The sequence below is a fragment of the Penicillium nucicola genome (assembly GCF_028828085.1).
Source record: "Penicillium nucicola strain IBT 29836 chromosome Unknown utg000005l, whole genome shotgun sequence".
Taxonomy (NCBI): Eukaryota; Fungi; Ascomycota; class Eurotiomycetes; order Eurotiales; family Aspergillaceae; genus Penicillium; species Penicillium nucicola.
The window spans coordinates 1,731,612-1,757,418 of record NW_026643129.1 but is presented as its reverse complement, the minus strand read 5'-3'; the positions used below and the strand labels follow the sequence as shown (position 1 = coordinate 1,757,418).

Below are 25,807 nucleotides of genomic sequence, written 5' to 3'. Positions count from 1 at the left end.
GCCTGGGGTGTCAGGTGTCAACTTCACTCGCCAATATTTATAAGACGGTAAAGTAGGTTTATCTCTTGAGACAACTCTCTTGAGATGAATTCTCTGTCCCGTAAGTTTTCTAACCAAAGCAGTCAGTTGAACGCAATTTTGATTGTTGAGAGGAAAGTATACATATGACTAAGTGATGGCCTGAGGCACCATTTCGGCCATAAAAAGCTGCTCGACTCCAACCCCAATCAACAAACCTCCTTTTCCCTGTCACTGCCATGTGTGGGATTTTCTTCTCGTTGAGCTCATCATGCCTGACACCGCCAACACAGGATACTTGCAATCTGCTTAAACAGCGAGGCCCAGACAGTTATAAGACTCACACGTTGCAGAAAGATATCGAGGCTCAGGTTGGATCAGCTTCACCCCTTTCTTATTACCTTAGCTTCACATCGACAGTCCTTTCCTTGAGAGGTAACCATGTGTACACTCAACCACTTGTAGACCCCGCAACCCAGTCTGTGCTCTGCTGGAACGGAGAGGCCTGGAAGATCAGCGGGGAACGCGTCGAAGGCAACGATACCGAGCGTGTGTTCAACTTATTTCTGCAGGCAGCTCAATGTGAATCTAGTGATGCTGTCGAACGAATGAACAAAGCCATTGAAAGTCTTCTTGGGCCATTCGCCTTTGTGTTCTACGATGCGGTTCACTCAAGAGTCTTCTACAGCAGGGATTGTCTTGGGAGAAGATCCCTTCTCGAGGGATTCGATGAACAGGGCAACCTGAAGATCTGCAGCATTTGCGATAGCTCATCAATTTCCTGCTTCAAGGAGGTGGGTACAGAAGGCGTTCATATGATTAATCTCGAACGCCCTCAAGATCCTTCGGCTTCTCCTAGAAAGCTATTCCAGATACAGACCTTGCCGTGGAGTTCAGATGCTTCACTACCGGCAGGTCATATTGTACGTACTCAGGCTCGGGTCAACGGAACGACCACTGACGTTATACAGAGGAAACCAATTCCCCCAATGAACACAACTCTGCCAGCAGAGCAGCCCCCTGCACTGACAACAGACTCCCCTTTTTTGTCGAGGAGCTTGAGTCAAGGCTACGCCAGTCCCTGGAACTGAGGATACAGAATGTGCCAGAGCCGCCAAATCACCTTCCAGGCAAGACAGCGAAATTGGCAGTTCTCTTCTCTGGTGGCTTAGACTGTACACTCCTTGCAAGACTCTCTCACGACATCATTCCTCTCGAAGAACCAATTGACTTGCTCAATGTGGCCTTTGAAAACCCAAGGGTGGCAGCAGCAGCAGCAAAAGCCAACCGACAAAACTCATCATCGCCATCACTCTCAATATATGAAAACTGTCCAGACCGAATGACCGGCCGTTCGGCACATATCGAACTCCAAAAGTCGTGTCCTGGACGCACCTGGCGATTCATTGCCATCGATATACCCTATTCTGAAACCCTCGCACACCGTGAGCAAGTCAAGCGTCTAATGAGACCACACAACACTGAAATGGACCAATCTATCGCATGTGCCTTGTACTTCGCATCTCGTGGAGAAGGAACATGCCAAACCAGCTCAACTGACCCGCAAGCACAACCATCACCTTACACAACTTCCGCTCGCGTCCTGCTCTCAGGTCTCGGTGCAGATGAGCTCTTCGCCGGCTACGGCCGTCATGGCGTTGCATTCAATCGTGGTGGATTCCAAGACCTCATCTCGGAGATAAACCTTGATGTCAGCCGTCTGGGCTCGCGGAACCTCGGCCGCGATGATCGCGTCCTTTCCCACTGGGGCCGAGAAACTCGATTCCCGTACCTGGATGAGGAGTTTGTGGCGTGGGTGTCGCAGGCCCCGGTGTGGGTCAAATGCGGATTTGGGCTTCCTAAGACTGATGTTACGGCTGATATTGATTCTGAGAAACTGGCCTTGCGACTTGTTGCCCTTCGGCTGGGCTTGTCCAAAGTCTCTCGTGAGAAGAAACGGGCCATTCAGTTTGGGGCTAGGACCGCGAAGATGGAGACGGGCAGGTCGAAAGGCACGGATGCCTTGAGCTGACATCAACTTGCCTTGGTCATTCTCTTTCTCTGCTCCACCTTCTCCTTCCACGCCTTAGCTACATTTAAAGAACTTTTTTTTCTTTTCTTCTTTCTCTACCTGCCCGTCTCCCCAAATCTCCCTCTCTCCCACTGACCCCCCTTCCTTCCTATACACTCGATGCCATGAACCACCTCTCATGATGACACAAAACAGAAACAGATACTTCCGAAACGAATCCAACAAATCCTGCCACCACCCCCATTCTAAACGAAGTCCAGAAAAGCCATTTCCCCTCTCACAACCCACAAGGAATGCCACTTCAAAAACACAAACGCCTCAGAGCCCTCTCTCTGTCCCATCTGTCCCTTTTCGTTCAGTCATAGAGCAACAGCTGTCTGACAGCGTGGGGCTCATGCCGAAAGAAATTGGGCAGGGGTGGTAGGAAGAGGTGTGAAAGCTGTTTATGTTCTCCAGTGGTATCTTTGTGGATCTTGTCGAGGGGGGGTTCTTGGTGGATCTGGATGGATGGTTGGGGCTGTGGTGGGCTAGGGAGATTGGAGGAGTTGATGAGGTCTTTAAAGGCAAGTCTGATTTGGTTTGGTTCATGCTCTTCTACACCGATATGCACTGCACTACACCTACACCTTCACCTATATCACTTTCAACAGATTAGACGTCTCTTCTCTCGCCACTGGGTATTACTTGTAGGTGCTCAAGTGGACTTCAGGAACGTATGTAGAAGTATGCCCTCACTTGATATACTGTCGTGATGGCCCAACGTCTATTGCGACGCTACACCATATGACCTACATGAAACATTCGTCAAGGGGTTTGACTTGGGAGTGATGATTTCTCCTCATACACCCATCCGGCTCTGGAACTTAGCAATCGAGACCGGTATGATCCAGACAGGACAGTGATGCAAAACAATCGCGTCCGTCAACACTCAACCTCGTTGCACTAGGAACTTGCTGGGTCGGTCCGCGTATCAAATACCGCTTGATATGGAGGACCACGCCAAATGCAGTGATTTATACTCGATTGATCTACTGAAGAAAGTTTACAAGGGATAGATGATACTGTAGGTGTGATAATAAAGCAGAGAATTGATTGAGTCAAAAGCAAATACCATATTAAGAGCCACGAGTCAATCCCAACACCCAGGGTGAGGGAGACAATCAGAACCGGCCAAACAAGAAAACCGAGAGCGGTTTTAAAAATAATAATAATAGCAAAGACAGATATACTGATAAGAAAAGGAAGCAAAAACACGAGGACGTGTATGATAAACGTCTCAAACTTTTAGAGATCCAGATGCAAAGCAAACTGGTATCTCGGTGAGACGTCGAGGCAAGGCTTAACCCTTCACCCGCGCCCACCACAGAACCCTGAACGGGTCGACATGAACCAAAGCCGAAAAGACAGGAAACAGAAACATATTTTAGAAAGGAAGGCAAAGCATCATGATCATTGGAAGGTATTTTGGATCTGGAGTTGAGCCTTGAGCCGGGCAATCTCATCGTCACGAGCGGCGATGATGTCCCTGAGCTCTTCGATTTGACGCTCGGAGACGGCTTGACGCTCCATCTTCTTGGCGCGAGACTTACGAGCGGCCTCGGTGTTACGGGCACGCTTGGCTGCGATGGGATCGGCAGGGTCAAACTCGACGGGGCTCAAGTTCTTGCGCGAGCGAGCGCCGACTCCAGAGATGCTGGAGTGCTTGACACCGCCGGAAGCGGGGATAGGCGACCCCCGAGCGGGAGAAGAGTGCTTGAGCGCAGGCGACGCAGGAGACGAAGGAGCGATGGAGACACGGAGAGAGGGCTTCTTGGGCTGTTCGGCAGCAAGAACGGCTGCGACGTCAAGGGAAGCGACATCGAAGGCGTTCATGTGCTCTGAGCCGTCAAAGAGAGATGGCCATTCCTCGTGTCCAACCAAGTCCATGTCGGTGAACATGGGCGAGGTGTTCTGAGAGAAGTTGCCGGGTGACTCGAAAGACGGGGTGCTCAAATCAGTGAATGTGCCTGAGGGAGGAACGGAGCTGTCCATCATGAGGTCCTTGGGAGAGATGGTGCCAGGAGGACCAGCGAACAGTTCGTCATCACCCAGAGGGATGCTGTCGAAAGCGAGGGGAGAATCCATGCCGTGGTAACCACCGGCAGAGGGAAGACCGAAAAGGTCGTCGTGAGGGGCTTGGGTAAAGTTAGCGATGAGGTCGCACGGATAAGGCGAGATATATGGTAAATTACCTTCCATGAAGTTGGGAGTAGACATGATGCGGCGATATGTTTGAATATTGTGTTGTTGGTTCGAGGCCTGACCGTTGAATAGCGGGATCGGCGGACGGTTGGTGTGTGGAGAATTGGAAGGCACAGAAGCCGCGTGACGACGGGTGTGCTTGAGCGTGGGGTGGGACCAATAAGAGGGAGACCGGGCAAGCTGGGTCACTCTGGGATCTGGAACAGGGGAACCAGAGAGCTGCTGCTGAAGGTGTCGGTGCAACTGCAGGTTGAAGGAGTTTCGTCGAGAATTGTTCTGCGCCAAGAATGGCTGGAGAGCAGATGGTCTAAGGGTTGTGTTCACGGTCGGAGCACGCGAGTCTCTGGGAGGCTGCGGTCTGGGAGCGGATGGATAGAGCACAAAGTCCGCTGGGGCACTGTTGTTGCTGCTGCTGTTGTTGTTGCTGTTGTTGTTCTGATTGGAAGCCAAGGGCTGGGTGTGCGGGGGCGAAGGAAGCCATGGTTGCTGTTGGTAATCCGTGGTGAACGACGAAAAGTCGAACGGGAAAGAGTTGTTGGGGGAAGAACTTGAGCTACGCGAAGCGATGCTTAAGTTCAGAGGTCCTGGGACAGGAGACTCTGAGGGGTGAATTGTTGAAGAAGAGGGTTGGGTTCCGGTTGGAAAAATAATGTCGTTCTCTGTTGAGAAAGACTGGCTAGAGCGAGAGAGGGAGCTTAAAAGACACCCATTGTGACTGAAAGTATGTTGATTATAGTTGTAGTCAGATGGCAATTTGGCGGTTGGTGTAAATGTGGGATGTGATAAAAGAGAAGCGGGTATGGAAAAGAAAGAAAAAATCAGGCACTCGCGGGGACTCAGGCACTTCTTAAGCGTTTCGGGCTCAGTGTGCGTCGCTGACCAATCGGGGACCAGAGCCGCACGGGGCTGAGGGATGGAGAGGTCACGGGGTGTGAGTCACAGCCCCATTGAGGCTTGTGATTGGCTGACTGGCGACGATTCCCAGGCATCCATCCAGGAGACCGTCCTGTACATGTACCTTGGGATACCTGTGCATCCGGCATTTCTTACTTGCAGTAGAGGTATCTACAGGTACTCCACTCACCCCCTATACTGTGGTCCCATGGATATTTGATGCCATCCGTGTGGTTATTTTCAATTCTAAATGTCTAATTCAAAGCCATTCTACAACCATTGTGATCATAATTATTACCCCTCCTCTGTTTTATGTGTGCTGACTGAAACCCTCCAGACTCCAGAATGACGCTGAGTAGATAAGGACTCCACCGATCTTTTCCCAATTGTGTCCCCGCGGTGGGCTGTGTCCATGGCCCGTGTCCTATAGAGAGTCCGCCTTTTCCTTAGCCTTGCCGAAGGGCGTAAATTTGACTTTGGACATTCTCCATCGGATCCGGAGTTGATCTAGTTAACTCCGGTCTGACCGTGAGAGCATTTGCTCCCTGGGTATGCTGAGGGAAGCCTCTGTGGGTTCAAAGGGCAATTTCGGGTTCGCGTTTCAAAGAGAGAAGAAAAAAAACAAGACCCATCAATATCGGTTGCGCTTGCTGGTTCAGGACTCGTTCCTGAAGCTAAGTCCTTGGCGAGAGCAGCCCTCGCGGTATCACACCCGTTTAGCGGTTACGTTTTTCCGCTAGGTCGTGTTTCGTGTTTGGTTTACTGGCCATGGGCCTGGAGGGGCCGGACCGGCGCCGAATCGGGAGCCCGCTATCGACTGGATGAGTAATGGGCATGACCATGCATATGCCTCTTCTCTGGCTTTGTATATGACGGTTGCTATTGACCGGAACAATCAGCCACCGATCTATGTCTTATGATGTTTCACTTGGGTGTTCACAATAAGCCACTGTGGTGCGCAGTGGATCCCAAACTCCTGCTTTTGTACGAACTATGCATCTCTGCCCATGGCTTCTGGGAAAAAAAGTCTATTGATCCAAATACGCATATCTCGTACCATATATCCTCAACAGCTCAGGCCCACTCATACTAAACCGTATGCCCAGGAGAGCGGCATGGGGTGGGACCTGAACAGTTGACTTGATGAGGGTTCTAGAAGCCTGCCTTGAGGATACCCAGGCTAGCAGCTCAGTATTCACTATCGAAGCAGTCGGGCTTATTAGTCCAGACTTAATACTCGGCCTGCAGTATGATGACGATAGCTAATCTAGAGAATTAGGCATCCCATCTATCCCCCTTCATACCCCAAAATGCCATGATACACCCCCTCCCCTTTCTCTCTATTCGTGCATATATAACGCAGTGGTCTAGCCTGACTCCAGGCTACCAAGAACTTGCAGCCAACAACAAGGCGACTGGCACCGCACATGCCGAGATCCGATCGATCCGAAGCTTGAAACTAGACCACCGTCTCCAAGAGCCGCAAGCACAGACACATATGTACGTGGCATAACCGTCCTCGTTGAATCTGGGAGCCTACGCACTGGTACATGAAGGATCTCGTGGACAAACAGTGCTGGACAAGAAGTACCTGCAATGGGTCTGTTCAAAACACAATGAGGACGGAGTGTCAGTATTACATAAAAGCCTCTCAGATGCCGTAGGCAGACGACATCAAAGATCCAAAGCGAAATATGCAAAGAGGCAGATGGGCAGACAGACCAGATCAGAAATAAAATAATCGAGTAAATTACATGGCCTGTGTCGGCGTCGTTGGATGCATGGCAAATGCTTCAGCATAAATTTTTTGCTCATACATGATCCTCGTTGCATATCATCCCCGGATTTAACGGTCAGGTCACATCCAACGCATCTCGATGGAGTCACTGATGGATCGACTGCCGCATTTCTTGCATTGGGGCCCTGCAGGGGGTTCCCACAGGCGGTGCATCGGACCCATATAAGATCACGGGTGTACCCGTCGACGGTGATGTCAATCAAGACTACGAGAGGAAGCTTATCGGGCCAAGATCATGCCCAGAGAATATGACTAACATGAGAATGACGGGAGGAGTATGTTACGAAAACAAAACTAAAGAGATTCTATTAAGTATTACCTATCGCAAGGTGTGCCACGTCAACGGGCGGGAAATAAACCAACCGTTGGGAACAGGTACAACGGTAGACAACATTAGAGGGACAATCTGGGAGTCACAGGAACAAAAGAGACAAGTCGACAAGACAAGGTCCGAATCCAAGCAACCATGGCCAAATGAATATCACCCATCCTCCCCACAGGGTATCGAATACAAAAGCAAGAAACCAAAAACGGCAGTGGTATCAATCTAGTCGGGTGACACACCACGTATCGCATAAGCACATCGCAAGTGAAGTTCACAGGCGCGGTTGGCAGGTCGTAACAGGAATGAACAGCAGTCACGGTGGACTGCTGGCGTCGTCGGCGCCGATGGTATTATTTTTTAGGAAAAAAAAAGAGATTAAAAAGCGACAGCGGGTATCTCATTGCCATCATCTCAGAATCCGCGAGATATAAGGCGTGGACACTGAGACGATGACAGTGGCGAGCAAAAACAAAAACAAAAAACAGCAACGGAGCGAAATGGTATCAAATCTGCATCACCTGATTTCAGCGGATGAGGCCATCAGGGATATCATGGGCCGTGGGTGGGTAGGACATGTCCCACCATCTTTCGAACTCCACAACACGTCTCCGAGAAGTCTCAGTTCATGCGGCAGCCTGAACAGGGGTGGCGGCGGGAACATTGACGTTCTTGGCCTCCTCAGTGATCTCCTCGACGGCCTTGGGGGCCTCCTCGACGGCGACGGGGGTCTCCTCAGTGTCCTTGGCAGGAACAGCGGGGGACTCCTCGGCCTTGTCGGCCTTGGCCTCAGTCTCAGCGGCGGAAACCTCCTCCTTGTCGAGCTTGACAGCCTTGGAGGGCTTGCGGAAAAGACCGCCGAGCTTGTTGGACTTGGCCTTGGTCTCCTTGGCCTCTCCGTCGGTACCCTCGTTGTCAGAGTCAGCCTTCTTCTCCTTCTTCATACCGAGGTTACCGAAGAATGAAGTGCGGCGCTTCTCCTTGGGAGTGGAGACTTCAGCGGCGGGGGTCTCAGCAGCGACCTCCTTGGGGGCCTCGGCCTCGACGGGAGCAGTAACGCTCTCGGGCTCGATAGGCTGGACAGCGGCCTCCTCAACCGGGTTCTCGAGCTGGGGAGCGGTGCTGGCGACGGCGGTCTCCTCAGTAGCGGAGGCAGTAGCCTCCTTCTCGGTCTTCTCCTGGGAGGGGCTGGCGACCTTCTGGAAGAAGTTACCGAAGATGGAAGCACGCTTGGACTTCTTCTCTTCCTTCTTCTCGTCCTTCTTCTCCTCCTTGGGCTCCTCCTTGGCGGCCTCAGTGGCCTCGACAGGGGCAGCAGCCTCAGTGGTCTCGGTAGCCTCAACGGGGGTCTCAGTGGTCTCAGTGGCAACGGCAGCAGGGGCCTCAGTAGCGACCTCAGCGACGGGCTCCTCAGCCTTGGCCTCCTCGGTGGCAGCGGGGGTCTCTTCCTTCTTCTCCTCGACCTTCTCCTCCTTCTTCTCTTCGGCGTCCTTCTTACCGAGGAGGGAACCGAAGATGCTGCTACGCTTGCGAGACTGGGAGCGGCTCTTGGCAGCGGCCTTCTCCTCCTTCTTCTCTTCCTTGGGCTCTTCCTTGACGGGCTCAGCGGCCTCGGCGGGAGTCTCCTCCTTCTTCTCCTCGGGCTTCTTAGCGGCGGCGGCAACGGCGACAGCGGGCTTGGTCAGCTTCTCGAGCTCGGCCTTGTAACCCTCGCTGGAGGTGATGGTCTCCTTCTCAGCCTTGGCCTCGGTGGACTTGGCCTCGATGGCGGCAACCCAGCTGTCACGCTCAGCGGCGCTGGTAGCCTGGAAGGTGTGCTTTTGGCCACCAACCTTGAACAGGAACTCGCTGGAGCCCTCCTTGGTTACATCAGAGACCTCGGCCTTTTCAGATGTTAGTTTTTTGTCTTCATGTATACATAGTCGCAAGGGTACTCACGAGGTTGAAGATGCCGGCGGGGGTGGCCTTGTCCTCAGCGCGCTTGGTGAAGAAAAGGAGACCCTTGCCGGTCTGGCTGGCCCAGGCAGCGGTGGGGTTGGCGGCGGCGGGCTTCTCGTTCTGGTGGAAAACGGAGAGGTTCTTGCTCTCAACAGCCTCCTCGCTGAAGTAGAAGTGACGCTTGGCGAAACGGAATCCCCTAGAGAAATAAGTTGTCAGTTTGTGTTTCTTTGTCGGCGCATGGAGGCGCAACTCACTTGACAAGACCGGGGGCCTTGTAGCCGAGGGTTCCCTCGCTGGCGGGCTTCACCTCCTCCTTGGCGGGCTCAGCAGCCTCAGTGGTCTCCTCGACGGCGGGAGTAGCAGTGGCCTCGGTAGCCTCAGTGGCAGTCTCCTTGGGAGCCTCGGTGGCTTCAACGGGAGTCTCAACGGCGGTCTCAACAGCAGGAACAACCGCGGGGGTCTCCTCGACGATCTTGGGAGCTTCAGACATGATTAAAAGTATTAAACCGAAGTTTGGTTTTGGGGGTATCAAATTAAAGAAGCAGAGCTTCGTAGAAAAAGCGGTTTGGAAGGGGGTATTGGGTATCTCAAAGGAAAAGCAAAAGAAATAAGAGCCACAAGAAGAGCTCGGGTATCACGAAGTCAGAAAGGGGGGTATGAGAAAGGGAAGAAGAAGGAGAGAAAAGGGAGAAAAAGAAGAGAGGGCGCTTGCGTATCCCAAAGAGGAAAGGACCTGCAGGGAGCCCAGACGGTGGAGCGGATTATGTAACTCTCAGGGGTTAATTTGCATTTCTTTCTTTTCTGGCTGGCTTTTTCTTGGGCGGTTGGATACGTTTGACGATAGCTCGTGTGCTGTTGTCGATGGCTTCTAGACTGTTCTCGCCGGTACTGACAACCTCCACGACTGTTCGACTGAGAGTATCCCCTCGTCACAACACCTCCGTCTAACTTTTCTGTGCTTGTGAAACATTCAGCCATCTATAGACGAACCTGATATTCTTTGTCTAGTCTGACGCTAGACCCTCTGGTCTAACTCAATCCAGCTCGATATTGATTGGGATGAAAACTCTTCTCTATCTTGGCTCACAGGTCATGAAACCAGTATCACACCATAGATCGTCCATGCAGCCTGAACGGTCCCCCTAATTTACCCGTGCAGCTCGGATCCCCTTACCGATATGACAGCAAATTAAGAGCCTTTTAACACGCGACATGATGTCTCTGCGAATGAGGGCTAGTCTTCTTCATCAATCTGCTGCGCTGATGAGAAATTTGCAATCCATATAGTGATTTAGATCTCTATTCAATATTCAATCGTCATGGTGGGGTTCTCGGCGGCAGGTCATCTGGCTTTAAAGAGAAGTATATGAGTGGCTGATTCCATACTTCCTGGCCCGTAAGGAGGTTTCCACGATTCAGTGGACCGCCACCCCCGTTGGCATTCATTCCACATCGCCTTTCTAGTTGCCCGTTATACGGGGTCAAGGGAGCCCCGTTGGAATCGCCATTTCGTGTTTTCAAAGGAACGGAGAAGGGCGTTTGGAGACCTTCGTATTACTCCGCATTCAACCCTGTCAGGCTCTCTCTCTCCCTCGGAAGGGCTATCAGGATATTGTATCCCTTTGCGAGGACTGTAAGGCCATCCCTGCAATCACCCCCACCACAACCTGTCATATTTCATGTTTCATCATCCTGGAACTTGATGTCCATCTTTAGCTTTGGGGGAATGGTTGGTTATCGCTGAAATCTCGAGACCTCATGACCCTTTGATATCAGGCTCTTTGGCGTGGCATCAACCAACCAGCTGTAGTACAACCCCTCCTTTCTGCGGGAACATGAGATGCTCTATCGGCGTATCATCGACCATGCAAGGATCCCATGATACTCAAAGAAACTTTGGGATGATCGCCTCTTTTTACGTGATATTCGCATCATTCCATAGAACGTTCCTCTTACAATCCGATAAAGCACTGAACGAATGAAGTCCTGGAATTCAAATGCCCTTAATTAAGCCCACTTTTTCCCTTTACTGTATACATTATAGTCCTGCAGTCAACTCCAAAAAGCCAAACCCGAAAAAAAAAAAAAAAGAAAAAAAAAAACAGTACGAAGGACCCCACTAGACTAATGACGCTGGTTCCATGTCTCAACGAATAGGGGGCTGGCCAGCCCTATCCAGAAACTCTGAATCAAAGAGCTTTGTAGTGTGTTTGAGGTGACTCATTAATCCACCAGAAGAAACAGTACCCGAGACCTCAAAATACGCAGTGTCGATAGGGAACAACTTATCGAGTGAATGTATGCTACATGGACAGATCTGCCGCCTCCTACCATTCCAGCACACACTAGGTCTCTGATCTACAACGACTATCAAACCGATCAACATACAGTCCCGACACACGCTGCCACGACCTTCGGAGCATTTTCAGTAATGATAGCCACACACAGGGGATCCACTCCTTGGCTTGGAGACGCATCACACCTATCATGAGCCCCTTTTCCACCCGTTAGGGCCAAGACTGACCTTTTGCCAATCCTGCCGTTTCTGCCTTTGTTTTGCGGTCGCCAGGCCCGTCACAAGCCTGGGTCTGCCCCTGCTGACTGGCCACAGACTCACAGGCCATCGTCGATCCTGCAGGCTATTTCTTGTTGATCTTGCTCCTCTTGATACCGCAAACTTTGACACCATGCAAGTGCCATGCTTGCAGTAACATTAGCGGCGACTAGGGTGTCTCCTTCCCGCTTTTCGGGATGTTCATGTCCATGTACTGTACTGTACCCTGTGGTCTATGCTTCATCTAGGTACGGTACCACGCAGCCAAGTGACATGTTTATACTGAACAGTACATGTGCGTAGACATGGACACGGATCTGGACAAGGAGCTTTGGGTGACACTGCTGTCTCTGGACATGCAGGATGCATCCCACTAGAGATACAAAAGACAGAACGAAAACAAACCAAAAAAAAAGTCGTCCAGGCGAATCCCGTAAATTAATCTGCCAAGCACGGGCTTGACATGCGGTGAACAGGGAGTCGCATTTCCCGAGCATCAAGCTCTCCGAAGCACCCCGTTGCCTCTAGCGTGCAACTAGATCAGGCCTCGGGAGGTCCTTACCATGGCACACTTTGATGAGGATGCGCGCTTGTCTGATATTAGCTTGAGATTAAGAGTGGGTTTCAGTCTGAATGCTACTGTGTCCTTTTTTCACGACTGTTCATTTCTGAACCGAGCAAAACTCCCGACGGGCGAGATCCCGATTCAGGACAGATACGAAGTTTGGATGGTTCTGATTTTCAAGTGCTATGGAGGACCACAATACAAAGTTGTGGAATAGGGGTGAGGATCCACATAAGCTTGGTGATGGAGTCTGGCTTTTGAGGCGTCGAGTGAATTGCTAGGAGGACCAATTATTGACTATTTTGGCGACTGTGCTCACGATTCTGTAGACACTATTTCAACCTTGTGTGCTAGAACGGTGATGTTACCAGAACAATATGCAAAATGCAAGGCAGGATGAACAATGTAGCCCAGGTATAGCTAGGAACTCATAAGTTATTTGATATCAAGGGGTAGCTGGGAGCCAAGCAAGGGGCCAGTCATTCTTCGGCTGTCAGCCAATCATCATTCAGCCTGGCTTCTCGCTTAGCTCTTGTCCTTGCCACTTTGGGACTAGTGTGTTTTTCAATCAGCATATATACTCGCCGTTCTCGCTGCCCTTCCCTCTCTTTTCTTTCTTCTTCATACTTACCTTGTTTGGGTGGCCGCGATCATGACGGCGGCTCACCACAGATTGGTCCCTGCATTGCACAGCGCGGCGGAACAGTTTGTTCAACGGCTTTCGGGTCGTCGACAGGCGCATTCTTTGGCACTCTCCATTCGTGGATTCTTTCTTTTCATCACTCATCGGGCCTTGAGCTCGTGTTTGGAGAAGAGTAGAACTTGGCGACACTGTAATCACTCGTAAATCTTGCCATCTCGCTGCCGCTGCACCTCGGGTGGAATAATGTTGTTGTGATGGGTATTTAGAACGTCACAGTAGCCCTTGGCGTAACACTCGCTTGTACCACTTCGTGTCAGCCAGTGCGAAAGACCTCGTGTCCCTCTCGTCACCCTCAGTTTCTCAGCTCTCATGTGCCGTTCCTGAATCTACAATGTAGTCCATCTCCCGCTCCGCGGGCAGTGCCGTCCTGGTGTTGACATGACGTCTGACCCAAGACCTCGCCACAAATGTGGCGAGAGCTCCCAATCCACCCACACTTATAAGTTGACTGAAGCAACAGTCCACATTCCAGCCACAGCTACAACTGAACTGATCACCGGGATCTACCACTTCTAAGATCTCATTCATCCTACAATCTTCTGTCCTGCAGACCTCAAGACCACATATTACAAAATAACACCACATTTCCACCTTCCCACATCCACCCAACATGCCCGTCCCAACCGCCGAGCTCTTCGACAAACAAAACGAAGCTAATGGCAGGAACTCTACTACAAATGGAACCTCAAATTCCTCTACGGAACAAGGCTCCAATGCGAGCTACTTCACATCCACCAATGCGCCCGTCTCGTCTGATCCGTCGGCGCAGAATGGAGAGAGTGGCCGTGCTTTGACGCGCGAAGAGGCGGATCGCTTGTATGAGGAGCGCATGGAGGAGGAATATGCTAAGAGGGATGGTGGCGCTTGAGTGACACCACATTGGTGATGATGCTTATGTGCTCTTCTCTTGTGCTGTTGAATGCCATCCATGTGAGGGGATGCGCCGATGTGTATCTTGGAGTCATGCTTCTTTATTCCTATTGTTTTTTCTTATGGATATTCTATACGTTTGATCGTACTCACTTCTCCATTCATAAGTCAATCAACAATGGGTTGGCTTTGGACGGCATGTGCTGGTTATGAGGTTCTTGAGTAGTGTTCCTTGGTTGGGATTGAGATATATAAGCGCGCACACGACCACAAACACAAGCATTATGACAAGATTTTGTATAATATCTTCAATAAGTGACGTATATGTTTGACATTTATTATAATATATAAAATTGGCCGAATGTCGAGTGTTTTGGTCCGGCGTTCAGAAACGCTAGATATGACTCATGGGTAGCTTCGATATCCATTACATCTCGCCATCCATTGCATCAACACCACAAACACCAAAGCAAACAAACAACTTTATCTTGATTACAACAATCTATCAAGATGAGTCTCTATCCAGATCAAGTCACTACAGTGATTGTCCCCGACCATGCAGAGCCCATCCACACTCAGAGATTACATCTACGGCCGATAACTATGACAGACGCTGCGGCGATCTTCGAATTCAGACGTCGACAAGAGGTGGCAGACTGGCTGTAAGACAAAATCGCAACAGTTATCTAAAATTAGACAGCATCACTGACCGGCTCGTAGTCGACAGAAAACTCCTCATCAGCACATATCAGAGTCTGAGGCTCTAATCACCAAAAAGATCTTCACAACACCAGACGCATCAGGCACGGTTGGACGACAGTTTTTCTTTGCCATTATCTGCTTGAATGATCCACTGAAAAGAGTCATTGGTGCTGCGGGTGTCAATTCGCTTGTGCCGGCTCCGTCTATTGGATATACCCTCCATCCTGACTTTTGGGGGAAGGGGTATGCCACAGAGGCTGTCATTGCTATTGTTAATCGGTGGTGTAAGCTTCCAAGGAGCAACCCAGAGGGATTAGAATTGGAGAAGACGGAAGAGAGGCTGTTTGCGGCCTGCAATAAGAACAACGTTGGCAGTGTTAAAGTGTTACAAAGATCTGGGTTTGTTATGTATGATGAACTGGTTCTTGAGGAGGAAGTGGCGGCTCTTTTTGAGTTAAATATCACCCCTAGCTAGAACAGGAAATCCCCATGAAAGCCCAGGATATGGTGATTGCTGTAATATTGCGTCCTATTGTAAATGGAAAGCGATTTTCAGGACAATTGTGCTGAGCAGTCGTTTTGCGCCACATATTCTTTCTTTGTTCTTTCTTCATCACACATCTTACCTTGCAAACCCAGATTCGTCACCATCAATACCCAAAGCCAAGACTGCCATTCATCTGTCCAAGACAACAGTAATGTAGAGTAAAGCTGTTCACCTTTCTCATCAAGTCAAAACTAATAACTTTGAATTTTCGATAGGACGTTGCAGGATTTTATCATGAACTGTGACAAAAACCGGACGGACGGCATGGCATTGTCCCTTCTACAGAAATTGGAACCCCAGCGACAGCCCATATTGCGGAGGCATAGATAGGCAGACTTCGAACAATCGTTGATGGGAAATGAAAGAAACCTAAAGTCGGCAATGATTCAAGTCGTGGGAGATGTCCCCGATAGACCTTGTTTCAATTGTGAATTCGAAAAAGGTGTATTTAAAGGATGCATTCAAGTCAAAGGGGTACCGCACGGCGCATGTGCAAACTGTGTGCGGAACAAAATTTCATGTGATCTCCAAGATACGTATGCACTTGATGAAAATGTGCCCCTATCAAATTCCCTTGGTACTGATCTGTATTGAGGAACATGAAGATTTCAGCAGTCTAATAAATCGTCCTCGCACAAAGACCACGAAGAGCAAAGGAAGCGGCGATGTTATCTCAGGCAATGTTACCAAACTAACCTATAAAACAAAAACCTTGATCACCAAGTCTAAATCCATTCAGGCTCTCTTGTGTGCTTTTCTTTCCGGAGAGCACACCGAGGAGATTCATGCCCGCATTGGCAGCAACTTGACGGATCTGGAGGCCAATGTCAGAGAAGTGATCTTGGCCATGAAGGAAGTCAGTGTCACTTTGACCACGGAAAAAATTGCTGCCAAGGTCGCTAGGCCTGAAGGAAGCCAGTTTGGCAGCGGAACGAAGAAGAACACTGATGATGAAACCGATATGAAGCCAAGGAAGAAGGCGAAAAAAACTAAATTTGATAGAAACCCCGAGGAGCGCACAAGACTCAGAGGGAGTGGGGGATACGAAACAAGATCAGGTCCAGAGAAGCGAGATCCGAGAGTCAATTTGAAGGAGAGGCAGATAATCAGATCGTCGCAGTAGGATAGTTATGCTTTGGGATAGGAAATCGAGAAAGTGATATGATATTTGAGACCGAAAAGAGTTGCTCAAGTAGTTACCTCTTAGTTACTATCCAGGGAATCCCATAGAGCATGTCGCGTGTAGCCATATTCTTGACGAGGATAATATTACAACGGTTGTTGGAGCTTCTTCAAGTCAACTTGTTGATAGATCTTGTATGTAAGGTCTGTCAATGTCTGTTGATAACTAATGTTATCTCAACCTTTGAATGTTGGAACTTGAAGCCCTCCAGCTGGAGCATTGGATTTCTTTGTCATCAAACCTTTATTATGTCATCAGTTGATGTTTCAAGATCACGTGTGACCGAAACGGCCAGCTCGACGCCGAGCCACCTTGAGAACAAGCAGCACACAAGGAGAGCCGTCAGGACTCTTGCAACAACAGACATCGAGATCCGTGTCTCTCTTCGGATTTATTGACTGGACTCAGTCTCTCTTTTACTTTTCTCCTGCCCCTTGGTGAAACGACAAGGCTTCTGGTAGCCTCCTTTCCATCATGGCTCCGCAGGATACCTTCTTCCGCTCGGCGGACATGAGCTTGACACAGCTCTATATTGCCAACGAAATCGGAAGAGAGGTTGTGAGCGCTTTGGGTGAAGTAGGCGAGGTTCAGTTCCGTGATGTAAGTTGTGCAGAAGGCTTTGTTCTGATGAACCCCACTGATCTGTTTCTAGTTGAACCCGGATACGAATGCTTTCCAACGCACCTTTACCAAAGAGATTCGTCGTCTAGACAATGTTGAGAGGCAGCTCCGTAAGTTCCCTTCACTGTTCAAGGCGACAATTATCTAATTGAATAGGTTACTTCCATTCCCAGATGGACAAGGCAGCCATTCCTATGAGATCTTCTTCCGACTTCTCCGACACACTGGCTGCTCCCCTAGCCTCCGAGATTGATGAGTTGGCTGATCGCAGCGAGAGCCTCGAGCAGCGAATTGTCTCTCTGAACGATAGCTACGAGACCCTGAAGAAGCGCGAAGTCGAGCTGACCGAATGGCGATGGGTGTTGAGAGAGGCCGGTGGTTTCTTCGACCGTGCCCATACCCAAACGGAAGATATCCGCAATTCTTTCGACAACGACGAAGCTCCTTTGCTCCGCGATGTTGAGCAACATGCACCCCGTCAGAACGGAGACACCCACGGCCAACAGAGCTTCTCGGAAATGAACATTGGCTTTGTGGCTGGTGTCATCCCCCGAGACCGTATTGGAGCCTTTGAGCGTATTCTTTGGCGTACTCTTCGTGGTAACCTCTACATGAACCAGTCCGAAATCCCGGAGCCTATCATCGACCCCGTCACCAACGAGGAAATCCACAAGAACGTCTTCGTCATCTTTGCCCACGGCAAGAACATTCTTGCCAAGATTCGCAAGATCTCCGAATCACTCAACGCCTCCTTGTACGGAGTCGATGAGAACAGCGAGCTGCGCAGGGACCAGATTCACGAAGTCAACACTCGCCTGGGAGACGTTGGCAATGTGTTGAACAACACCAAGAACACTCTTGATGCGGAACTCAGACAGATTGCTCGTTCTCTCGCCGCCTGGATGATTATCGTCAAGAAAGAGAAGGCCGTTTATGATACGTTGAACAAGTTCTCGTACGACCAAGCACGGAAAACGCTGATCGCCGAGGCATGGTGCCCGACCAACTCTCTTGCTTTGATTAAGTCCACTCTACAGGATGTCAACGACCGTGCCGGTCTCACCGTCCCCACAATTGTCAACCAGATCCACACCAACAAGACTCCTCCCACCTATGTCAGGACCAACAAGTTCACTGAAGCATTCCAGACCATCATGAATGCTTATGGTATTCCAAAGTACAAGGAAGTCAACCCTGGCTTATACGCTGTTGTTACTTTCCCCTTCATGTTTGCCGTCATGTTCGGTGACTGCGGTCACGGTTTACTAATGACCATGGCCGCCTCTGCTATGATCTTCTGGGAAAAGAAGTTGCACCGGGCTAAGCTGGATGAGTTGATGTATATGGCTTTCTACGGAAGATATGTCATGCTGATGATGGGTCTCTTCTCGATTTATACCGGATTCATCTACAACGATATCTTCTCGAAATCCTTTACTGTTTTCCCCAGTCAGTGGCAGTGGCCAGAGGAAATTAAGGCTGGCCAAATGGTCGAGGCGACCTTGAAAGAGGGCTATCGCTTCCCCTTCGGATTGGATTGGAACTGGCATGAGGCAGACAACTCTTTGCTCTTCTCAAACAGTATGAAGATGAAGATGAGTGTTCTCCTCGGTTGGTGCCACATGACCTATGCACTTTGCCTGCAGTTAGTCAACGCACGGCACTTCAAGTCCAAGGTTGACATTTGGGGCAACTTTATCCCCGGCATGCTCTTCTTCCAGTCCATCTTTGGTTACCTTGTCCTTACCGTGCTCTACAAGTGGTCCGTTAACTGGGGAGAGACGGGTGCGAACCCCCCGGTCTCCTCAACATGCTCATTTTCATGTTCCTGAGCCCCGGTACTGTTGACGAACAGCTCTACCCGGGACAGGCTACCGTACAGGTTCTCTTACTCCTCCTTGCTGTCTCCCAGGTGCCTGTCATGCTCTTCCTCAAGCCATTCTGGCTCCGCCACGAGCACAACAAGTCTCGTGCCCTTGGATACCGTGGTCTCGGCGAGCAATCCCGGGTTAGTGCTCTCGAAGATGATGATTTGGACGGCGGCCTCGGCAACCGTGACAGTCTTGCTAGTGACGGAGAGGCTGTTGCAATGATCGCTCAGGATATTCACGAGGGCGACGAACACGAGGAGTTCGAGTTTGGCGAAGTCATGATCCACCAGGTTATCCACACCATCGAATTCTGTCTTAACTGTATCTCTCATACGGCCTCTTACCTCCGTCTGTGGGCCTTGTCACTCGCTCACCAGCAGCTGTCCATCGTTCTCTGGACCATGACCATTGGTGGCGCCTTTGAACAGGAAAGCCCCGTTACCCGAGTTATCATGATTGTTGTCAGCTTCTACCTTTGGTTTGTGCTGACCATTGCCATTCTCTGTGTGATGGAGGGAACCAGTGCCATGTTGCACTCGCTCCGTCTGCACTGGGTTGAGTCTATGAGTAAGCACTTTATCGGAGAAGGTATTCCCTTCATGCCGTTCAGCTTCAAGACTCTTTTGGAGGATGATCCTGTTGACTAAGGAGGTTACTTTTCTTTTTTTTTCACATGAGGGATTTCTTCCCATTTCTCTTTGTAATGTACAGGGTCTAGAATATACATTATTAGGTTTCCACCTGATACATTGCTCCGTAGATCCGCGTAGACTATTATTTTTAGCTGTAGATAGCCTCAATACTGTTGGACCGCCTTACATAAAATCTGGGTCTTTTCCAGTCCGCATGACTCTGAGTGGGGTTATAGGGAATTCATTCTTCCGTTGATCCCGAGGCCGACTCGGGCAAGGGAGAGACCGGAGGAATCTAGACCGTCAATTGGGTATACTTGCATGTGTATATTCAGAGGGTGGCTCGGAAAAATGGCTCAGCCATAGGCTACGATAGGAGATGAAGCTCAGCGATCAGCAGTCCAAATTGGCCACTTTGTCCCTCAAATTATATAGATATCGCACGGGGATTCCCGGCTTCAGGGGGAGGATCAAACCGGGCGACGGGGTCGGAGGGTCACGCGGGGGCAGAATGACGAAAACCAGAGGCGGCCAGTCGGCACTGAGGTCACGGCTCCCCCCAGACTACTTCTACCTTGATTCCCCTCTGACGTTACGGTCCACTTACAACTTTTTTGTTCTTGAGATCCTTGTTTGAATCTTGCCACACTGCTATTTAAGATCTGCTCAATTCAATTCAATTCAACCCACCCCAATTGCTTTTTGATTGAGACCCTTACCAAATTACCCCCACTTTCCCCAATCTATACCCCTCAAAATGGCCTCAGGCGCACCCCCCGTCGGACAGGAGAACATCAACACCGACATTGTCACCCTCTCCCGCTTCTTCACGGAAGAGCAGATCAAGTACCCTGAAGCTTCCGGTGACTTCACTCTGCTGTGCCATGCTCTCCAATTCTCCTTCAAGTCTATCGCCTACTACATTCGTCGTGCCTCGTTGATCAACCTGACCGGTCTAGCCGGTTCCTCCAACACAACCGGCGATGACCAGAAGAAGCTCGATGTGATTGGCAATGACATCTTCATTTCCGCCATGCGTGGCTCGGGCAAGTGCCGCATTATTGTCTCAGAAGAAGAGGAACATGTAATTAAGTTCGACGAGCACCCCAACGCCCGCTACGCCGTCGTCTGCGACCCCATCGACGGTTCCTCCAACTTGGATGCCGGTGTTTCCGTCGGTACCATCTTCGGTATCTTCCAGCTCCCCGACGAGGTTCTCGGACCCAACAAGACTGTCGGCCCCGAGGACCTTCTGCACCCGGGTACCAGCCTCGTCGCTTCCGGCTTCACCATGTACGGTGCTTCCGCTCAGCTGGTCATCACCATGCGCGGCGGTGGTGTGAACGGCTTCACTCTCGAGAACTCCCTCGGCGAGTTCATCCTCACTCACCCTAACATGAAGATGCCCCCCTCGCGCTCCATCTACTCCGTCAACGAGGGTAACAGCATGTACTGGGACGAGTGGTGCAACGCCTACTTCAACAGCCTCAAGTACCCCGGCGAGGGCAAGAAGCCTTACAGCGCCCGTTACATCGGTAGCATGGTTGCTGATGCCTACCGTACCCTCCTATACGGAGGTATGTTCGCCTACCCCGCCGACTCCAAGAGCCCTAAGGGCAAGCTCCGTATCTTGTACGAGTGTGCTCCCATGGCTATGGTTTTCGAGAATGCTGGTGGTCTGGCTGTCAACTCTCGCATGGAGCGTCTCATGGAAGTCGTTCCCGAGCACATTCACGATAAGAGTGGAGTCTTCCTTGGCTCAAAGGACGAGATCCAGAAGGTCATTGATATGTACAACAAGTACCACAAATAAGCGCCTCCTCTAAATGTTCCTCTAATTATTCTGGATACTGGGATAGCTGGTCCTTTCCCTTCTCACGCTCTCATTCACCACCCTTTCTTGTGGATTGATGAGTTGGCTGGTCGGAGCTCTGTGGCTTGGTGTCTTGACATCTGCTTTATAGTCTTGTTGTTTTCAGCGGTTTATGATACTTTTCATCTCGGAAATAAAAGGAAATAGAAAAATCATTCAATAGCTTTCTTTTCTATCTTGACCTGGAGCACAGAGGACCATTTCTGGCGCGTTAAAAGCCCGAGATCAAGGTTCTGCCCATAGCTTAAACGCCATCTCGGCAATTAAACATCCCCCACGAATCACACCGGGGCTTGGCAATAGCTTGATGCCAGATGGGAATAGCGTCGCTTTCGCCCGTGTTACTCACCATTTCTCACGATGGCGTGCTCCGAACATCGCTGCTTTATAGTTGTCATGAAGACCGGGAAAAAAAAACTTCACTTGATCTGCAGTGTCAACTCCAAGACATAGTGTATAGCCTCAACATACACGATGGAGTCTCATACTATTGAGAAAGTGCCACACACGACACAAGCAGAAGAGAACCCAGTCATGAAATCAGAATCCCAGCATGTTTCTGAACACCGCCGCCAGAAATGGTACGAGTGGTTTGCGCCAACAGATACACCTGCCGAACGGAGATTAATCCTGAAGCTCGACGGGTTGATCATTGTCTTTGTCTTCCTGGCCTATTGGGCCAAGGTCCTTGACTCGTCTGCGACAAGTACTGCCTATGTGAGCGGTATGAAGGAGGATCTCAAGCTGTATGGGAACCAGCTAAATTACCTACAGACGGTATACATGTATGAGACTTTTGGACTGTTGGTCTTATGTGATCCATGGCGCTGACTGGGTTAGGGTTGGATTTATTACGATGCAGATCCCTTTGACGCTGGTGGTTCGTATATCTTTACCAAGTAACCTATAAGTGGCATACCGAATGTCTAATTGGAAACTCGAACAGATGACCCGCTGCCCGGTCAACTACTTCCTCCCAGCCGCGGATCTATTCTGGGGGGTTTTCACTTTGGCACAGTACAAAGCCAGCAACGTCACTCAGCTCTACGCTCTGCGATTCTTCGTCGGAGCTCTCGGTGGCTTCTTTTTCCCGGCTGTTCAATGGTACCTGGGATGCTGGTACAAGCGCTCAGAACTGTCCCGCCGAGGTGCCATCTTCTTCATTGCCAGTCAGGTCGGCAGTATGAGCTCTGGGTATATACAAGCAGGAGCTTATGCAAGACTCGATGGTCGATATGGGATTGAAGGCTGGAGATGGCTATACATCATCTGTGAGTGGTTACCCCCAAGACGCAGCAGCCAGTGACGGTGACTGACATCCAGACAAAGGCTTTGCCTGCACAATCCCCATTGCTTTCCTCGGTCTATGTCTCTTGCCCAGCACACCAGATAAATGCACTTCCCGCTTCCTCAACGAGGATGAAATCCGTCTTGCACAGGAGCGCATGGCATCGGAAAACCGCCAGGCTCGCCAGCCATTCACCAAGTCGAAAGTCCTTGAGATCTTGAAGGGCTGGAGACTGTGGGTTCTAGTCACATTCGCATTCTTCTTCTCCCAGGCCGACGGCGTATCCTCAAACAGTGGCCTTTCGCTGTGGCTCAAGGCAGAGGGATACTCAGTCGAGAACATCAACACTATCACCACAGTCTCGCCGGCTGTTACTATTGTTGCATCTGTGATTTGTGCGGTCTTCTCTGATATCTACGACGCAAAGGCTAGCCTGATCGCGATAACAGCTATGCTGAATATTTTCGCCTGCATCGTTCTTGCAATCTGGGATGTCCCCGTTGGATTGAAGTTCTTTGCGTTCTTCTTGTCTGGGACTGCGGATGGTATTGCTGCTATCATCTATGCTTGGGCTAATGAGATTTGTGCCCATAGTGCCGAGGAGCGGGCTATTGTCATCAGTGCTATGAATACTATTGGAAATACTTTTGGGGCTTGGATTCCGCTCTTGTGAGTTGCTGGATTGAGATGGTTATATGGGGATTTGCTGACTTTTTCTTCTTCTAGTGTTTGGAAAACCGTTGATGCGCCTAGGTATCTTATTGGGTACAACTGGACTATTGCCCTTGATGTGTGCATGCTTGTTATGTTGGTGGTTTTGCAGCAGTTCTGGGCTCGTGAGCAGAAACGATCTCGGGCATAGAGCGTTATAGGACGTCAAGTCACTTAATAGATCAAAAAGCCGATTAGACACACTTACGACAGCAATTGACTAACGTAATAATGCATGAATTTTGCTACATTCTGATCCAATGTTTCAGCTGGAGTACTGCCTGGTTATGAGTAATTTAAATATTGAACGTAAATGTTCGTCTTCAGATTCATGCAAAGGCAGCCAATGAGAAATTTGGCAAATGAATTGATGCTATTAAGGACATATTCAAAACGTCCAAATGTTCCCAGTATAATTCCCATACTGTTTCCTGGTTGACGAACCATCCATTTCGAGGCGGTTGGGGCACATGACGTAAGCGAAACTCGGCTGATGTCGCGCTAGTCCCAATGCAGCCTAACCCCGGCCGTACGTGCTTCCGCGCCGGAGGAGCTTGAAAAAAGTTCAAATTTGTGTTTTCTCTTCTTTCCTTTCCTCCATCCTATGCTCATCCTTCAGCATGATCAATGCTTCTTCTGAAGGGTGACCCGAGTCGACTCTTGGCCTTTGGCTAAACAAAAACACATTGCAATGTCTTTCTTCCACTAACCAGCAGTGGCTCGGCAGATTCTGCAAAAATGGTTCGTTTTTGTCTCCCTCCCTCTCCACGACACCAAGCACCCCCAAAATGATGATACCTATAACCAAATACAAACTAGAGTCTTTGATCCTACGGGAAGTGAAACTCATGTTATTGCACGTCAGGCTGATATCACATCAATGCTTTCAATATTCACACAAGCTTTGATTGGACTGAGCTAATTCGCTTTTCCAGGTTCTCTTTGAAAAACAAAGGAAAGCATTTTTGCAACCTGCAATTCCACAACAAGCGCAGATGGTGAGCACTACCCTTTCCTACCACACTCGCACCACCACTTTATCATGATGAACGCACACGTATTATATACGCTGGAAATTACCGTCTCAGACCTTCGGGTCGTTGATGATAACTAATGGCTATTACTGATCTTTACCTCAATCCCACATTTGCTTCCTGAAAAAATTTCAGACCATATGCTAATGTTTCAAAAGACCTTTAGACATCTGCGCTGTTGGCTCAAATGGTAAGCCCCAGACACTTCATCCACCCTTCCATATGTCCGAAGATGAAACGGCACTGGGCTCCGACGGCATTAAAAAATGTTCGGTCATGACGGATATGCCCATTTTGCGGCAGGCCTAGAAAACCTCGCCCACTGAGACATGTCATATATTCATCGATTTGTGAGATGGTTTCGTGACACAGTCACTAATCAGTTGAATAGAAGCGATTTCTTCCTTCACACTTCGAACAACTTGTAATTGTAGAAGGTAGGCGAATCAGTCTTTTATTCCAACTCCATCCACCTTCTATGATGATACCCTTTTAGATGACGAGTCTGATTCGAGTTTTCGATGCTGACACATCTTTTTAAATAACCATTCATGCCTTTCTGACATTCACCCCTACACATTGTTCACTCATCAAAATTTGTTGGCTTGTGCTAATGATTCTTTGAAGACAGATTTTTTTTCCATGATGAACTCTTTTGAGTGTCAGACCTAAGGTGTATGTACACCTCATCTCTTTCCCTTTTCAACCTTTCATGATGAAACGACACAAACAAAGACAAGCATATGTCCGAGCCAGCTTGCTGGCGAAGACGAGAACCGTCATGCCTGATTCACATCAAGCCTTTTGACTGCTGCCATGTCCAGTCAGTACAAGATGCTGATGTATCTCGTACAGAACAGAAATCAAGTTTGAACAAACTAATATCACAGACGTCAATCACGATCTGGTCTCCAATCGGTAAGCCATCCTTGGTTCCATCATCCCTTTCCCCTCTTTTAATGATGAATCATTACAACATTATCACGACGGTCAACATAAGGAATTATATTGATGACCATCGCCTGTGACAAGGCATTGATCTGAAAACCCTTTACACAAATTGCTCTTGTTATCGTTATTAGCCATGATACTAATATCGATCAGTGAACAGGTTTACACCCGCGATTTATTTCCAAGTTCGCAGTAGCTAGGAGTTGATTCTCTCGTGAATACCAATAATAATGATTTGAGAAACCCATGAACCTTGATTCCACCGTAAAGTCTTCTGATTAGTTTGAAACATACCCTGGCCCCAGTTGGTCTTTTATTTTGGACCCCCCTGCATCCCTCGATGATAAAATCCCGTGTTCTCAGATCTCTGGGCTGCCATTAGCTGGAGAATGTGCGGAGACACCAAGCTCAGCCTGTCACAACCAACTATAAGCGCCGAGCACGGCCCATATGTGA

General features: G+C 49.6%; 9 protein-coding genes across 9 annotated transcripts; 7 read left to right on the top strand and 2 right to left on the bottom strand.

Annotated features, from left to right (window-relative positions):
• Nucleotides 1-257: 257 nt before the first annotated feature.
• N7511_005728 (asparagine synthetase domain-containing protein) lies at nucleotides 258-2,050 on the top strand (the record flags this gene model as incomplete). Its single annotated transcript, XM_057128105.1, has 2 exons — nucleotides 258-941; nucleotides 992-2,050. 2 exons carry the CDS (start codon nucleotides 258-260, stop codon nucleotides 2,048-2,050), a joined length of 1,743 nt encoding a protein of 580 aa, XP_056984622.1.
• Nucleotides 2,051-3,499: 1,449 nt separating this feature from the next.
• On the bottom strand, nucleotides 3,500-5,001 carry cpcA (amino acid starvation-responsive transcription factor GCN4; the record flags this gene model as incomplete). The annotated part of the gene is made up of 3 exons (XM_057128104.1): nucleotides 3,500-4,224; nucleotides 4,282-4,950; nucleotides 4,998-5,001. The coding sequence occupies 3 exons, from the start codon at nucleotides 4,999-5,001 to the stop codon at nucleotides 3,500-3,502; spliced, it is 1,398 nt and encodes a 465-aa protein (XP_056984621.1).
• Nucleotides 5,002-7,931: 2,930 nt separating this feature from the next.
• On the bottom strand, nucleotides 7,932-9,736 carry N7511_005726 (uncharacterized protein; the record flags this gene model as incomplete). Its single annotated transcript, XM_057128103.1, has 3 exons — nucleotides 7,932-9,188; nucleotides 9,244-9,442; nucleotides 9,501-9,736. 3 exons carry the CDS (start codon nucleotides 9,734-9,736, stop codon nucleotides 7,932-7,934), a joined length of 1,692 nt encoding a protein of 563 aa, XP_056984620.1.
• A 3,942-nt stretch (nucleotides 9,737-13,678) lies between these two features.
• Nucleotides 13,679-13,936, top strand: N7511_005725 (uncharacterized protein; the record flags this gene model as incomplete). The annotated part of the gene is made up of 1 exon (XM_057128102.1): nucleotides 13,679-13,936. The coding sequence occupies one exon, from the start codon at nucleotides 13,679-13,681 to the stop codon at nucleotides 13,934-13,936; it is 258 nt and encodes an 85-aa protein (XP_056984619.1).
• Nucleotides 13,937-14,448: 512 nt separating this feature from the next.
• On the top strand, nucleotides 14,449-15,115 carry N7511_005724 (GNAT family N-acetyltransferase; the record flags this gene model as incomplete). The annotated part of the gene is made up of 2 exons (XM_057128101.1): nucleotides 14,449-14,600; nucleotides 14,659-15,115. The coding sequence occupies 2 exons, from the start codon at nucleotides 14,449-14,451 to the stop codon at nucleotides 15,113-15,115; spliced, it is 609 nt and encodes a 202-aa protein (XP_056984618.1).
• Nucleotides 15,116-15,740: 625 nt separating this feature from the next.
• N7511_005723 (uncharacterized protein) lies at nucleotides 15,741-16,310 on the top strand (the record flags this gene model as incomplete). The annotated part of the gene is made up of 1 exon (XM_057128100.1): nucleotides 15,741-16,310. The coding sequence occupies one exon, from the start codon at nucleotides 15,741-15,743 to the stop codon at nucleotides 16,308-16,310; it is 570 nt and encodes a 189-aa protein (XP_056984617.1).
• Nucleotides 16,311-16,844: 534 nt separating this feature from the next.
• On the top strand, nucleotides 16,845-19,509 carry N7511_005722 (H(+)-transporting V0 sector ATPase subunit a; the record flags this gene model as incomplete). The annotated part of the gene is made up of 4 exons (XM_057128099.1): nucleotides 16,845-16,970; nucleotides 17,023-17,101; nucleotides 17,148-18,790; nucleotides 18,847-19,509. The coding sequence occupies 4 exons, from the start codon at nucleotides 16,845-16,847 to the stop codon at nucleotides 19,507-19,509; spliced, it is 2,511 nt and encodes an 836-aa protein (XP_056984616.1).
• Nucleotides 19,510-20,251: 742 nt separating this feature from the next.
• fbp1 (fructose 1,6-bisphosphate 1-phosphatase) lies at nucleotides 20,252-21,307 on the top strand (the record flags this gene model as incomplete). The annotated part of the gene is made up of 1 exon (XM_057128098.1): nucleotides 20,252-21,307. One exon carries the CDS (start codon nucleotides 20,252-20,254, stop codon nucleotides 21,305-21,307), a length of 1,056 nt encoding a protein of 351 aa, XP_056984615.1.
• A 534-nt stretch (nucleotides 21,308-21,841) lies between these two features.
• On the top strand, nucleotides 21,842-23,517 carry N7511_005720 (uncharacterized protein; the record flags this gene model as incomplete). Its single annotated transcript, XM_057128097.1, has 5 exons — nucleotides 21,842-22,152; nucleotides 22,208-22,247; nucleotides 22,314-22,638; nucleotides 22,691-23,324; nucleotides 23,382-23,517. The coding sequence occupies 5 exons, from the start codon at nucleotides 21,842-21,844 to the stop codon at nucleotides 23,515-23,517; spliced, it is 1,446 nt and encodes a 481-aa protein (XP_056984614.1).
• Nucleotides 23,518-25,807: the final 2,290 nt, after the last annotated feature.